Raw genomic sequence first — 13517 nt, forward strand, 5'->3', positions numbered from 1 at the left:
TATTATATCTTAGCTTTATAACAAGAGTCAATGAGCCTATTTGATGGAATGAGTTTTATTGTATTAAAAATATATTAGTTTTCTTTGGCCTTTTTTTAGAGGCCTTTAGAGGCCTTTGGAAAGAATATTACCCTTGTAATAGTCACAAAACTACTCTTAAACTAAAAAGCTAAAATTGGGTCTAGCGGACCCTGATTATACTGGGATCAAATACTTGGTTTCCTTGATTTCCGTGATGCTGCATAGTTGTCTGTATCTTTCCAGTCTCTTCTTTCCTAGACCCATAAATATTGGTATTTCTCAGTGGTTGTCCAGGGCTTCTTTTCTTTTCCTTATTTTTCATAAGTTACTACTACTATCAAAACAGTATCTTTGGGCCGGGCATGGCGGCTCATGACTGTAATCCTAGCACTTTGGGAGGCCTAGGCCAGAGGATTGCTTGAGGCTAGGAGTTCGAAACCAGCCTGAGCAAGAGCAAGACCCCCATCTCTACAAAAATTGGAAAAATTAGCTGGGCGTGGTGGTATGCACCTATATTCCCAGTTTCTCAGGAGGCTGAGAGAGGAGGGTCCCTTGAGCCCAGGAGTCTGACGCTGCAGTGAGCTGTGATGATGCCACTGCACCCTGGCCCGTCGTAGCCCAGAGATAGAGCTACGGGCTCATATAGCTAACTGCCTTCTGGGCAAGATTACTTGGATGTTTCACAGGCCTACTAGCTGAACATGTCCTAAACTTACTGTAATCTGTATTCCATCTTCCTCCACTGGCTACTACCAAAACAGAACAAAATCATATGCTGTTCATTTTCTGGTGTGTGTGTGTGTGTGTGTGTGTGTGTGTGTGTGTTTTATGTGAAACAGTGCTTTTGTTCATTTGTTTTTCTGGTATTTTTTAAGTCATCAAACAGTGCCATTATGCATCCAGCAATAAATTTAGGAGTTATTCTTGACTACTTCATCTGTTACCCTCATAACTAATTATATTCCAAGTCCTGTTGGTTTTCTAAAGTTTGATTTGTAGTCTGTCCATTCCTACTTCCATTGCCATGTTTTCTTGTTACTGAGTTGTTTGCGCTCCTTATATATTTTGGAGATTAACTCCTGATCAGATGTATGGCTTGCACATGGTTTCTACCAATCCATAAGTTGCCTTTGCAGAGTGTTGTTTCCTTTGCTATGAAGAAGGTTTTCAGTTTGATGTAATTCCTTTTTTTTTTTTTTTTTGTGATTTGCATTTTTGGAATCAATTCAAAAAATCATTACCCAGACTGATGTCATGTAGTTTTTCCCCTATATTTTCTTTTGGTAATTTTATAGTTTCTGGTCTTACATTTAAGTCTCAACATTTTGAGTTGATTTTTGTATATGGTGTGAGATAAGGACCCGGTTTTATTCTTCTGCATGTGAATGCCCAGTTTTCCCAACATCATTTATTGAAGAGACTATCCTTTTCCCATTTCATATTCTGGCACCTTTGTTAAAAATCAGTTGACCATACACACGTGGTTCATTTCTTGACTCTCTATTCTGTTTCATTGGTCGATGTGTCAATTTTTTTGCTGCCCTATATCATGCTGTTTTAATTACTATAACTTTGCAATATAATTTGAAATATGACAGTGTAATACCTCTTGCTTTGCTTTTTTTGTTCACAGTTGCATTGGTTATTTAGGTTTTTTTGTGATTTTATATGAATTTTAGGATTGCTTTTCCTCTTTCTATGAAAAATGACATTGGAATTTTGATACGGATTGCATTGAATCAATAGTTTGCCTTGGGTAGTATGGACATTTTAGCAATATTAATTCTTGCAATTCATTGTGAAAATTATCAGAATCAAAATAGAGCCAGGGAATGCCATAAAAGGAGGGTTTTTGCACACCTATGCCTGATAACAACTATCACCTCACACACTATTGGTGGGACTGCAAATTAGTACAACCTCTATGGAAAGGAGTATGGAGATACCTTGAAGAATTAAAAGTAGAACTATCATTTGATCCAGCAACTCCACTACTGGGTATTTACCCAAAGGAAAAAAAAAGACATTCTATAAAAAAGACTTCTGTACCTGAATCTGTATAGTACCACAATTCCCAATTGCAAAGATGTGGAAACAACCCAAGTGCCCATCAATACATGAGTGGATTAATAAAATATGGTATATTTATACCATGGAGTACTCCTCAGCCATAAAAAATGGTGAACTAATACCTCTTGTATTAACCTGGATGGAATTGGAGACCATTCTTCTAAGTATCACAAGAATGGAAAAACAAACAACACATATACTCACCATTAAATTGGGACTAATCAGTCAACACTTATGTGCACGTATAGAAATAATGTGCATCAGAAATCAAGCAGGAGGGAGGGAGGGAGAATGGGAGGAGGAGGGGATGGGTAAATTCACACCTAACAGGTACAATGCACACTATCTGGGTGATGAGCACACTTACAACTTTGACTCCAACTGTACAAAAACAATTTATGTAACCAAAACATTTGTATCCGCATAATATTCTTAAATTAAAAAAGGCAGGACACTATCACAAAAGACTCTGCAAAAAACCTCAGTCTTACACAAAGGCCACTACAACCTTATAAAAAAATTACTTCTGCTAGGATATCTGCCCAGCAACTGCCTGTCCATCCTTGGACTGACGCGATCCTTATTATTGATCCTTGTAGCCAAGGATAATTGTCTCAATACAACTTATCTACCCTCCTCATTTTTCCTTTAAAAGCTCTTGTCTTATTTTGCCTCCCTGAATGTTCGCAAATGTTCCCATTGTAATGCCCATTCATGAATAAATTTCATTTTCCTTTAGCATCTCCCTCTCTCATTTAGGTTTGACATCATGAACATGGGATATCTTTCCATTTATTTGTATTAAATATCTTCTCTCATTTCTTTCTTTCATTAACGTTTTATAGTTTTCAGTGTACAGGTCTTTCATCTTTTTGGTTAAATTTATCTCTAAGTATTTTATTATTTTTTTAAGCTAGTCTAAATGGGACTGTTTTCTTTATTTATTTTTGGATAGTTCGTTGTTAGTGTATAGAAACTCTACTATATTTTGAGTGTTGATTTTGTGTCCTGCAATTTTATTATATTCATTTATTAGTTCTAAGAGTTTTTTTGGTGGCATATGTAGGGTTTTTTATACATAAGATCATGTTATCAGCAAATAGTGACAGTGTTATTTTTCCTTTCATATTTGTATGCCTTTTATTTTTTTCTTTTGCTTAATTGCTCTGGGAAGGACTTCCAATATGTTGAAAAGAAATAGCAAAAGTGGACATCTTTGCCTTGACTCAAGTCTTAGAGGAAAGTCTTTAAATTTTTCACTATCAAGTATATTAGCTGTGCGCTTCTCAAATATGGGCTTTATTGGGTTGAGGTACATTCTTTCTATACTTAATTTGGTAGAGGTTTTTTAATCATGAAAGAATATTGAATTTTTCTAATGGTTTTTTGGGGGGCATCCACTGGAATGTCCTTTATTCTGTTAATGTGATACATCACCTTTGTTGATTTGTATATGTTGATCCATCCTTTCATCCCAAGGATAAATCTCACTTGATCATGGTAGATGATCCTTTTAATGTGTTGTTGAATTGGGTTTGCTAGTGTTTTGTTTAGGATTTTTGCATCTATGTTCGTTAAGGATATTGGCCTGGTAATTTTCTTTTCTTATAATGCCCTTATCTGGCTTTGGTATAAGGATCATGCTGGCCTTGTAAAAAAGTGGAAGAATTCCATCCTTTTAAGTTTCTTCAAAGAATTTGGGAAGGATTGCCATTAGTGTTTCTTTAAATGTTTGGTAGAATTTGGCAGTGAAGCCATCATGTCCTGAGCTTTTCCTTATGGGAAACTTTCTGTTACTGATTCAACTTCTTCATTCATTATTGGTCTGTTCAGATTTTCTATTTTTTCATGATTCATTCTTGGAAGGCTGTATGTGTCTAGGAATTTATCCATTTTTTTGTAGGCTACCCAATGTGTTGGCATATATTATGGTTCTAGTAGTTTCTTATATCCTTTGTATTTCTGTGGTACACGTTGTAATGTCTCCTCTTTCATTTTTGACTTTATTTATTTGAGTCTTTCTTTTATTCTTAGTCTAGCTTAAAGGACTGTCAATTTTGTTTATCTTTTCAAAAACTCAATTCTTAGTTTCCTTGATCTTTTGTATTATTTTTCTTGCTTCCACAGAGCAGGAACCCTCTCTTTCTTATTCAACATGGAAACCCCAGCATTGCTAAGCACACAGGAAGTACTTTGAAAATGTTTGTTGAATGAATGAATGATATTTTATGAACCTCTGAATAAGTACTGAAAAGCCAAATGAAAATAATTAAATATTTTAATTTATTGAATGAGCTAATACATGTGAAACATTAATTACCTCATTGGGCAGTACCTAGTATATAGTAAACATAATAAATACTAGCTATTACTATTGCTATTGTGAAGACAAGAATGTAAGTGATATTTTTGGTTCTACTTTTGAATTAAAGAAAAAACTAATGCAAAATTTACAGATGAATCATTTCTTCAATATTAAGATAACCACGTGATTTGGTAATTTCCCATTTTTAGTATTATAGATTTGCCTTTGGAAATTAAAATATTTTAAAGGTGTGAGTACAGTGAAGAAGCCACTATTTCAGTGTATGTCTCTTAGAAAATATGCTTATCATTTCTGCATATTGTTTTTGCATTTGAACTATTAGGTTTATATATCTTTGGAAAATTATTCATAGAACTCTTTTTTTTCTTTTTTTCGGTTAGAATGTTTACTGGAAAAGACTCACTTATAATATACTTTTTTCAACTCACTTCAACTTGTCCTAATTTACTTCCCACCCAGTCTGGAATTTATTTATAATATTTGGCTTTGTCTATAGGTTGGATTGGATTCTTTCCAAACCTTGATTTCATTTAGCTGAGCAGTCATTAGAAAGAAGAGGACAAAATACTGTCTTCATTGTCTATGCTTTGGTTCAGGCCTTCATCATTGCATTTGAAACTGGTGAGCTAAAAACTGAGGGTGACCTCCTGTTGTCTTCAGGCACTTTTTACTTCACAGCTTCCAGAAGGGATGATGATTACTGAGAGCGGCACAGCACTTAGGCATTGTCTACAGGGACCTGACATTAGACTGTTCACTATGGAAATCTTCACATAGAAGATAACTTTTCTTGAGAAAATTTAGTTTTAGATTTCAATTTACATCACAAATTTAAAAGCATAGATACCTTTATCTGAAGGGAAATATAACTAAAAGTCGGCATCTACACCCTCCCCAAATTTTATCATTTTTAGTCTTATATTTTTAAAACTTCTTAGGATTGAATAATTGGTCAAAAGATCTTGTCCACATTGTCTTTACATTGTATTTCTGTTTTTATTCCGTTTTGGATAAGGAAATAGTTTTGTGCTTGAGATTTCTATTTGTAGAGTTGTTATATTAATATAATATATTTAGGGTGATTTTTAAGTCTTCTCTACTATGTTCTTTAATAAACAGGACCTCCTAAATGTTTTTTATTTAGATTAATTTGAAGTTCTGTATTTAAAGGTGAAACTCATTAAGATGATGGTGTACTCACAGAAATATTACCTATTGTTATATGTTAAAACTCTGAATTATATATTAGTATCCAGGCCGGGCGCGGTGGCTCACACCTGTAATCCTAGCACTCTGGGAGGCCGAGGCGGGTGGATCGCTCAAGGTCAGGAGTTCGAGACCAGCCTGAGCAAGAGCGAGACCCCGTCTCTACCAAAAATAGAAAGAAATTATGTGGACAACTAAAAATATATATATATATAGAAAAATTAGCCGGGCATGGTGGCGCATGCCTGTAGTCCCAGCTACTCGGGAGGCTGAGGCAGGAGGATCGCTTGAGCCCAGGAGTTTGAGGTTGCTGTGAGCTAGGCTGACGCCACGGCACTCACTCTAGCCTGGGCAACAAAGTGAGACTCTGTCTCAAAAAAAAAAAAAAAAAAAAAGTATATATTAGTATCCAAATATATCTTTGCTTTTTGTAATGCTTGAAAAAACTAGTCATTTTATAAATACTTTATGTGTTAAGAAAATTAAGGTATGGGGAGGTTAGATATAGCTGCTATGTCTAAAGATAGTTGTGAAAAAACTTATTTTTAAAATCAAAATAATGGAGATATAAACAGAGTGGTCATAGTTACAGAAATGAAATAATGGGGATTATTTCTTTGGGTTTTGTATGTTTTTAAATTATCATCTCTCCGTAAGTGCTTTAGTTCTCATTAGATAACTACATTTGCAAAATATGTTGTTTGAAACTACCTATATGCAGAGAAAAGTGTAAAAGATCAAGTGTGTCATTTTTCTAGTTCCATGCATAGCTGTTGTTCCATAAGTATTTATTTTTGGTTCAATTAAGGGACCTTATTATTGACATTATTTAAATATTAAAACATTTCCACACATTAAATGAGTTGAAAACAAATCATTTCAGGTCATTATTTCTGTTACTGCTTTTATATGGAGGCTCTCAAAAAGTGTTTTCATATCACAGTAAATTGGAAATTCTATAGACTACTTGTATTTAATTATAATATGAATAATTGTCTATTATCTTAATTAGACTAAAGTTAGGAGACGACTTTATCTGTTTCTGTTCTGCCCTAGATGTTGTTGATCCAAATTTTATTATATCCAAAGAATGTTTTTATCAATAGTGTATTATATGAAGTGTTTTTTTTTTTTGAGAAATGAAGAGTTTACAAAAGAAAGAAATGAAAGGTCATACTCTTAGTATTTTAAAGGAAAGAGGTCTCACATTTCTTTAAGCTTTGGAATAACTTCTAACAATCTCTCACATTCCTATTCTCACTGTTTATTGACACTCATTGGTGTTATCTTAAGATGGACTTAATTGAATGAAATTTTATTTTTATAGTCTTTAATGGTAATTTAAATTATTGATAGATATACAGGCTCTTTAACATTTAACATAAAATTGAAAGATGGAGCAATTTAAATGGATTTGTTTCAGAATACCATTTTAGAAATCATTTGACAATCTTAGCAACATCACTATTATATGACTGCTAATGTAGGATGAGAGAAAAATCCTTATTAAAATCTTGTTGCTAAACAAGTGACAGAAACTTTACAAACAGCTTGAGGCTTCAGGTCAGTCATAGTTACTCCACAAGAGATTTGGACAAATGTGAAAATATTTAGACCATGTCTTTGTTGTGATCAAAATACATAAATGCTATCGTGCATCAGTTCCCTACCGAGAACATTTTTATTCGTATTAGAGAAAACATACATTAAAACAATGCAATGCCTAAGCATTCTCTTGGGAATTTTTTAAGTCAGTAAAAGTATGGGGTTTGTTAAATTCAGAAAGTAGACTTTTGATAATATCCATTGTATTTGTGTTTTCCAGAAAAGGACTAGGGTTTGGTCAACTAGCACAGCAGTCTCCAACCTTTTTGGCACCAGGGACTGGTTTCATAGAAGACAATTTTTGCAGGGACAGGGGTGGAGGGGATGGTTTCTGGATGATTCAAGCACATAACATTTATTGTGCACTTGATTTCTATTATTATTACATTGTCAGTTGCCACTCATTGATAGGGTTTTGATATGAGTCCGCAAGCAATTGATTTATTATGGTCTCAGTGCAGTCAAACCTCTCTGCTAATGATAATCTGTATTTGCAGCTGCTCCCTAGAGCTAGCATCACTGCCTCAGCTCCACCTCAGATCATCAGGCGTTAGATTCTCCTAAGGAGCATGCAACCTAGATCCCTTGCGTGCTCAGTTTACAGTAGGGTTCACGCTTCTATGAGAATCAAATGTTGCTGCTGATCCGACAGGAAGGTGGAGCTCAGGTGGTGATGCAACTGATAGGGAGCAGCCATAAATACAGATGAAGCTTTGCTTGCTCACCCGCCAACCACCTCCTACTGTGCGGCCCGGTTCCTAACAGGCCATGGACTGGTACTGGTCTGCAGCCTGGGGGTTGGGGACCACAGATAGGCAAAATTCATCATCTGATGATCTTTCTTCTAGACATTATCTAGGTGAACTAGTCTGGTGTAGGTAAGTGAGGTGACAGTAAGGGTAAGGTGGTACAGGGGAATTTATCACCACTACTGAACATGCCAATTCTCTAAGGAAGTCTTTTGCCAGATTTAGTCAATTTTGGATTAACTTTATGTACATATTCCCTTTCAGGATTGCCTACATCTTAATTTTTATTTGAGATCATAATCTGTGCTCATATAAAGGCAGATCTTAGCATCATGCTATAAGTAGAAAAATTAACATGTAGGAATAGATAGGCTTTCCAGAGTGAAAGTTAATGGACGTTTTGATAGCCACACAGCCTCCCTTCAGTGTCTCCACTGGTAATGAGTGAGCTGTAAGTCTGTTTTGCCTTTTGAGTTGTAGGGATCCTTAGTCAAAGGGCACAAAGGAATTTCTCTTGGTTTGATTTGACCTATGTGCCCAGCTCATTGGAACAAGAACATTTGTAGTTGGAATAAAGAATATACCTGATTACATTCAGAGTCTGACAGGCCAAGGTGGGAACAAGAGAGCAAACGGGAATACCGAGGCTAGTGAACAAGAAGCTAAAGGAAGCTAATCCTGTGTATCTTTGAAGGGGAATATTACATATCACTCAATTTCATGTGATCATGTACATTAAATTATTTGAATTAAAGTTACTTCTTGCATCCTTTGTTCTTGTTCCTATTCTACCAATTTTTTTTTTCAAAGTATGACTGTGATGCAGTGGGTGGATAAAAATACCTATGCTTGTCCCGGCAAAGCCCCCCAATGAGTTTCTCGCGCATTTAACAAATCTCAATCATATTTGCTTGCTCGTGGTTTAAAAATAATTTTGTTACATATTATAGGTATGTATCTTCATGAAGACTTCTGAAATTACCTGCTTGTTTTAAGATAATTATAAATTATGTTCCTCAGTAACTAGAAGGATAACACATAGCTCAAGAGAGGGGGGAATCTTGATAATTTTGTATTTAAAAAGTTATAAAAGATATTAAGAAAACATAATTTTTTGCCTACAGGTTCTTTGTGAGGATGATGTCATATTTTAAGCTCTGACATGGAAATGGTTGGTTACTTACAGCAGATTAGAGGTGGCAGAGCCTGAACTAGAGCAGCCAGTGGTCAGAAGGAAGGACCAGAATAGCTCAGGAGAGTAGCTGCACAAGGTGGGAAACAAAGCATATTGTCCTGTGGAAGGGACAGGTAGGACTGAGTCTGACCCAAAGCAAACACAAAACAGAATAACAAGTGGCCCAGCTGTGGGTGGAGTGTGGCACTAGGCTTTTCTGGGTTGGTGGTCCTGAGAAGGCAGAATACCAAAGAGACCGGTACAATTTAAGATGGAAATTTAATAGAAAGCCATCTAAAATTTCTGGGAATCTAGAGCTGACGGTAATGAAATGGGGGTCCTGTTATTAGAAGTTCATGCACCATGGCAGGATTGTATAAAAGAGGGGCTGGGCATGGTAGCTTATGCCTGTAATCCTAACACTTTGGGAGGCTGAAGCTGGACGATCGCTTGAGCCCAAGAGGTCAAGACCAGCCTGGACAAAATAGCGAGATGCCGTCTCTACAAAAAGTAGAAAAATTAGTTGGGTGTGTGGTGATGCATACCTGTAGTCCCAGCTACTTGGGAGGCTGAGGCAGGAGGATCACTTGAGCCCAGGAGTTTGAGGCTGCAGTGAGTCACACCACTGTACTCCAGTCTGGGCGACAGAGTGAGACCCTGTCTCTAAGGAAAAAAAAAAAATGTAGGGATGCCTTGATGCCATCAGGTGTGGACCCACTAGCTTTGCATGTACTGAGGTGAAACACGGAGACTGGACGTCAGGTACTGATGTCTGGAAACAGTTCCCCTTTGACTCTTATTTATTGCCCCTAGAATATACAGTCCTGCACTGTATAATGACCTTTAGGTAAATGACAGACTGCATATATGACAGTGGTCTCATCAGATTACAACATCGTATTTTTACTGTACCTTTTCTGTGTTTAAATATGGTTAGATACACAAATACCATTGTGTTACAGTTGCCTCCAGTATTCAGTACAGTAACATACTGTACAGGTTTGCAGCCCCAGAACAATAGACTATACCATACAGCCTATGTGTGTAGTAGTCTATAACAATAGTTTTGTGTAAGTACACTCTATAATGTTTGCGCAGTGACAAGATCGCCTAATGATGCATTCCTCAGAAGGTCTCGCTGTCATTAAGCAGAGCGTGACTATACTGTCTTTCTCTACTAGAAACCCTACTTGGTCTCTACATCTTGTTTTATCTCTATGAAGCCTCCTCACCCTTTATCTAAGAGGTCCTCTGTCCCTCAGATCTCATTTATTTCTGCACAGTGAACAACATTCATCTCTTTCTGCCTTTTACTAGTGTACATGTCTTTTGTTGAGCATTACTGTGTGCCAAGCACAATCTAGTTAATAGATGATACATGAACAAATATTGTAGAGCTGTTAAAATTATATTCATGTAATTACAAGTCATTTTTTCCTTCCAAATATTTTATTTCAGATTTTACCAAATGTTGCAAGAACTCTGGACTCCTTATGGTAGTAAAATGCAGAAAAGAAAATTCTGCATTGAAAGAATGTCTAACTGCTTAGTAAGTAGTAACCTCAGTGTTTGTACTTGTGTGTGTGTGTGTGTGTGTAGTAGGTAAGAGAGTGTTATTTAACTCATTATATGCAATGTATTCTGTATCTCCCCTACCAGATTTGTCATATTGTTGGCTGGGTCTAAAGTTCAATATGTTGAAGATTATTCTTTAAAAGGCAACATAACTATGAAAGTCTTTCCAAGTTATGTTTATCAGCTTGTACTTGATTAAAAAGATAAAGTCAGCAAAGAAAAATATATGATTTTTTTCCACATGACTTAACAAATCCCTTTTGATAAACAGGTTGATCTATGTATAGAATATAGTATGGACTGATTTTTGTTTATTTCTTCTAATGGAAAGATAACCAAATTAAAGATCTGTAAAACCTTTTCCAGCTTTGTGATTCATTAGATTAATATAACTACTAGGAAATTTATAGCAAATCATATGAATGACACAAAAGTAAATTTAGAGTTTGAAGTTAAATTAATTTGAAAAAAATTCTTAAATACCATGTTTACTAATATTTTGTTGTAGTTCCTTAAATCTTTAATTAAAAATATGTGAAGTTCTTTGAATTCATGTGCTTTCTATCTTACCTGTCCATGTTTTATTACCCACATTATTGACAGATAATATTGCAGAATACTTTAGTGAATATTGTTAATGGGTAGTTGGAGACCTTAGTTTTGGTAAGTCCTTATTTCCTTTAATACTGTACACCTCTAGCCTGTGAAGCTGATGGTATGACATTTCTTTGGGTATTAAATAAAAATGCAAGTTATGATTACCTGAATCCTATGTGGTTTTTTTTCCTTAAATAACATTATTTGCACATAAATTTATAGACTTTTTTTAGAATGCTGGAGTTGGAAGAGACTTTGGAGATTATCTGAACTCATCTCTACATTTATCGATGAGGAAACACACTCGAGGTTCACGTTTTTCCTCAAGTTAATAATGTCAACAGCAGCCCTTATTTATGGTCCAGGAACTGTACTCAGCGCTTTACCACATAGGAGTAAAAGTTTATTTTGTGACTTACTCTTCTTCCACTTTGTTCTCTGGTGCTCACAAGAGATATTTAATGAGTAAATGAATCTTTTAAAGTTTTGTGTGACTGAGTTGTTAAACTCTGTTTTATATATTGATTTAAGAATTTTTATAACTCAGATTCAGTCATCATAATTAATTATAATCCCTATTTTGATCCTTCCCCCAGAGGAGGCAGCTCTAGAGCAGAGCAGACAGGAGCACAGACTGCAGAGAGGGCAGCCTGGCCTCACTGGATCGGTGAGAGCTTAGCCAGCCATGTGGCCTTAGGCAGGTTCCTCACAGTAAGAAAGGGTAATATACCTCATGGAGTGATTGTGAGGCACTGTATGTAAACACATAGACCACGGTGCCTGGCACATAGTTAAGTATTCAGTAAATGTTAGCTCTTTTGTTGATTTGTGTTTATTATTATTTATCTGAATATTAATCATTTGAAGATCCTTCTATCTCCCACCCTTTAGAAATACAAAGAGAAAATAACAGGTTCCAGTCCATCCTGGGGAAAGGGCTGGGAAGGGTGGGAGGAGGCAGCTTCTGTTTGTTAAGAGAGAGAAGCAGTGAAGGAAACAAAGAGGGATGTGACATTTGCTGAAAGTAAATGGAAAGTTATTAAGGAAAATTTTGCTTGACCTTAAGTTTCAAAATATACTAAGAAATAGTATTTTTTTATCTTTAAATAAGAAAATGCTCTGCTTTAATTATTGATATTCCATGAAATGAATGTAACCACTATCCTCTCTCATCTTGAAATATGGTTTGTGCTCCTTTATTTTTATCTCTCACCTTCATTCATTCCTCAGTACACTATGACCAGATTTCTGCCCTGACTCCACTGAAACTGCTCTTCCCAAAGGTTCTGATGGGCTCATGGTAGCCAAGTGCAACAAGTAGTTCTTTGTCTTTTAGTTGGCCCCTCTCTGAAAATCCCTTACTAAAAATCTCCATTTGGCCTCCCTGATAATGCACTTTCCCATTTCCCCAACATCTCTCTGTATTTTTTTTTTTAAATAAGGCTTTTGCACTCCCACCTCTGTACTTCTTTTCAACCTTTTCTTCCTTAATCTACTCCTTGAAATTGGTGTTTCCCTGGGTTCTCTTCTCATTCTTAAATCTGAGAAAGTTCGGTCTGCACCTGTGGATTCAATTACCTTCTATAAAAAATGACATTTCTGTTTCTATCTTCAAGTTCAAAACTGAACTCGGCTCCATTTGCTCTTCCTGCATCATGTGTCTGTGAATTATGCAGTTGTCCAGAATCTGGAGTCTTGTCTCCCAACTCTAATTGCTTATTTCCCATTGATTTTCTAAATCTCCCCATACCCATTTCTTCCTTTTCATTCCTATGGCTCCTTCTTTGGCCTAGGCGCTCATCATTTTTTGCCTGCATTATTTTAATAGTTGGACATCTTGCCGCTAACCTTGCCTGCCCTCTTTCATCCTATCTGCCACACGCTGTCAGATTCATCCAAGACACAAAACTGATTTTACAGTTGCTCTATTAATTGTGCCCCAGTGCTTTCAGGATAGATTTTAATTTCTTAGTATGGCATAAAGGGCCCATCATGATTTGGCTTTTGCCCATTCCATCTTCCTCTTAGGCCCTTGTCTCCTCTGTGTGTAATCTGCTATAGTGGTACTAATGTACTTGCAGTTCTTCCTGCATCAGTTTTTCCTCATCTATGTGCCTGTCCACATGTGCCTTCTATGTGGATTTCTGTTGGTTCAAAATGCAACTCAAACATTTCCCCTTGATATCTCCACCTG

The 13517-nt window shown here is 36.1% G+C and overlaps 1 protein-coding gene across 1 annotated transcript in view; it reads left to right on the top strand.

Moving 5' to 3' along the window:
- The window catches only part of CMC1 (C-X9-C motif containing 1), a 76877-nt gene that overhangs the window by 62812 nt on the left and 548 nt on the right, over positions 1 to 13517 (top strand). The window contains exon 3 of the mRNA XM_069473341.1: positions 10610 to 10700. Coding sequence (XP_069329442.1) covers positions 10610 to 10700 — 91 coding nt within the window. The remainder of the gene's footprint in view (positions 1 to 10609; positions 10701 to 13517) is intronic.

The sequence above is a fragment of the Eulemur rufifrons genome, chromosome 7 (genome assembly GCF_041146395.1).
Source record: "Eulemur rufifrons isolate Redbay chromosome 7, OSU_ERuf_1, whole genome shotgun sequence".
Classification (NCBI taxonomy): domain Eukaryota; kingdom Metazoa; phylum Chordata; class Mammalia; order Primates; family Lemuridae; genus Eulemur; species Eulemur rufifrons.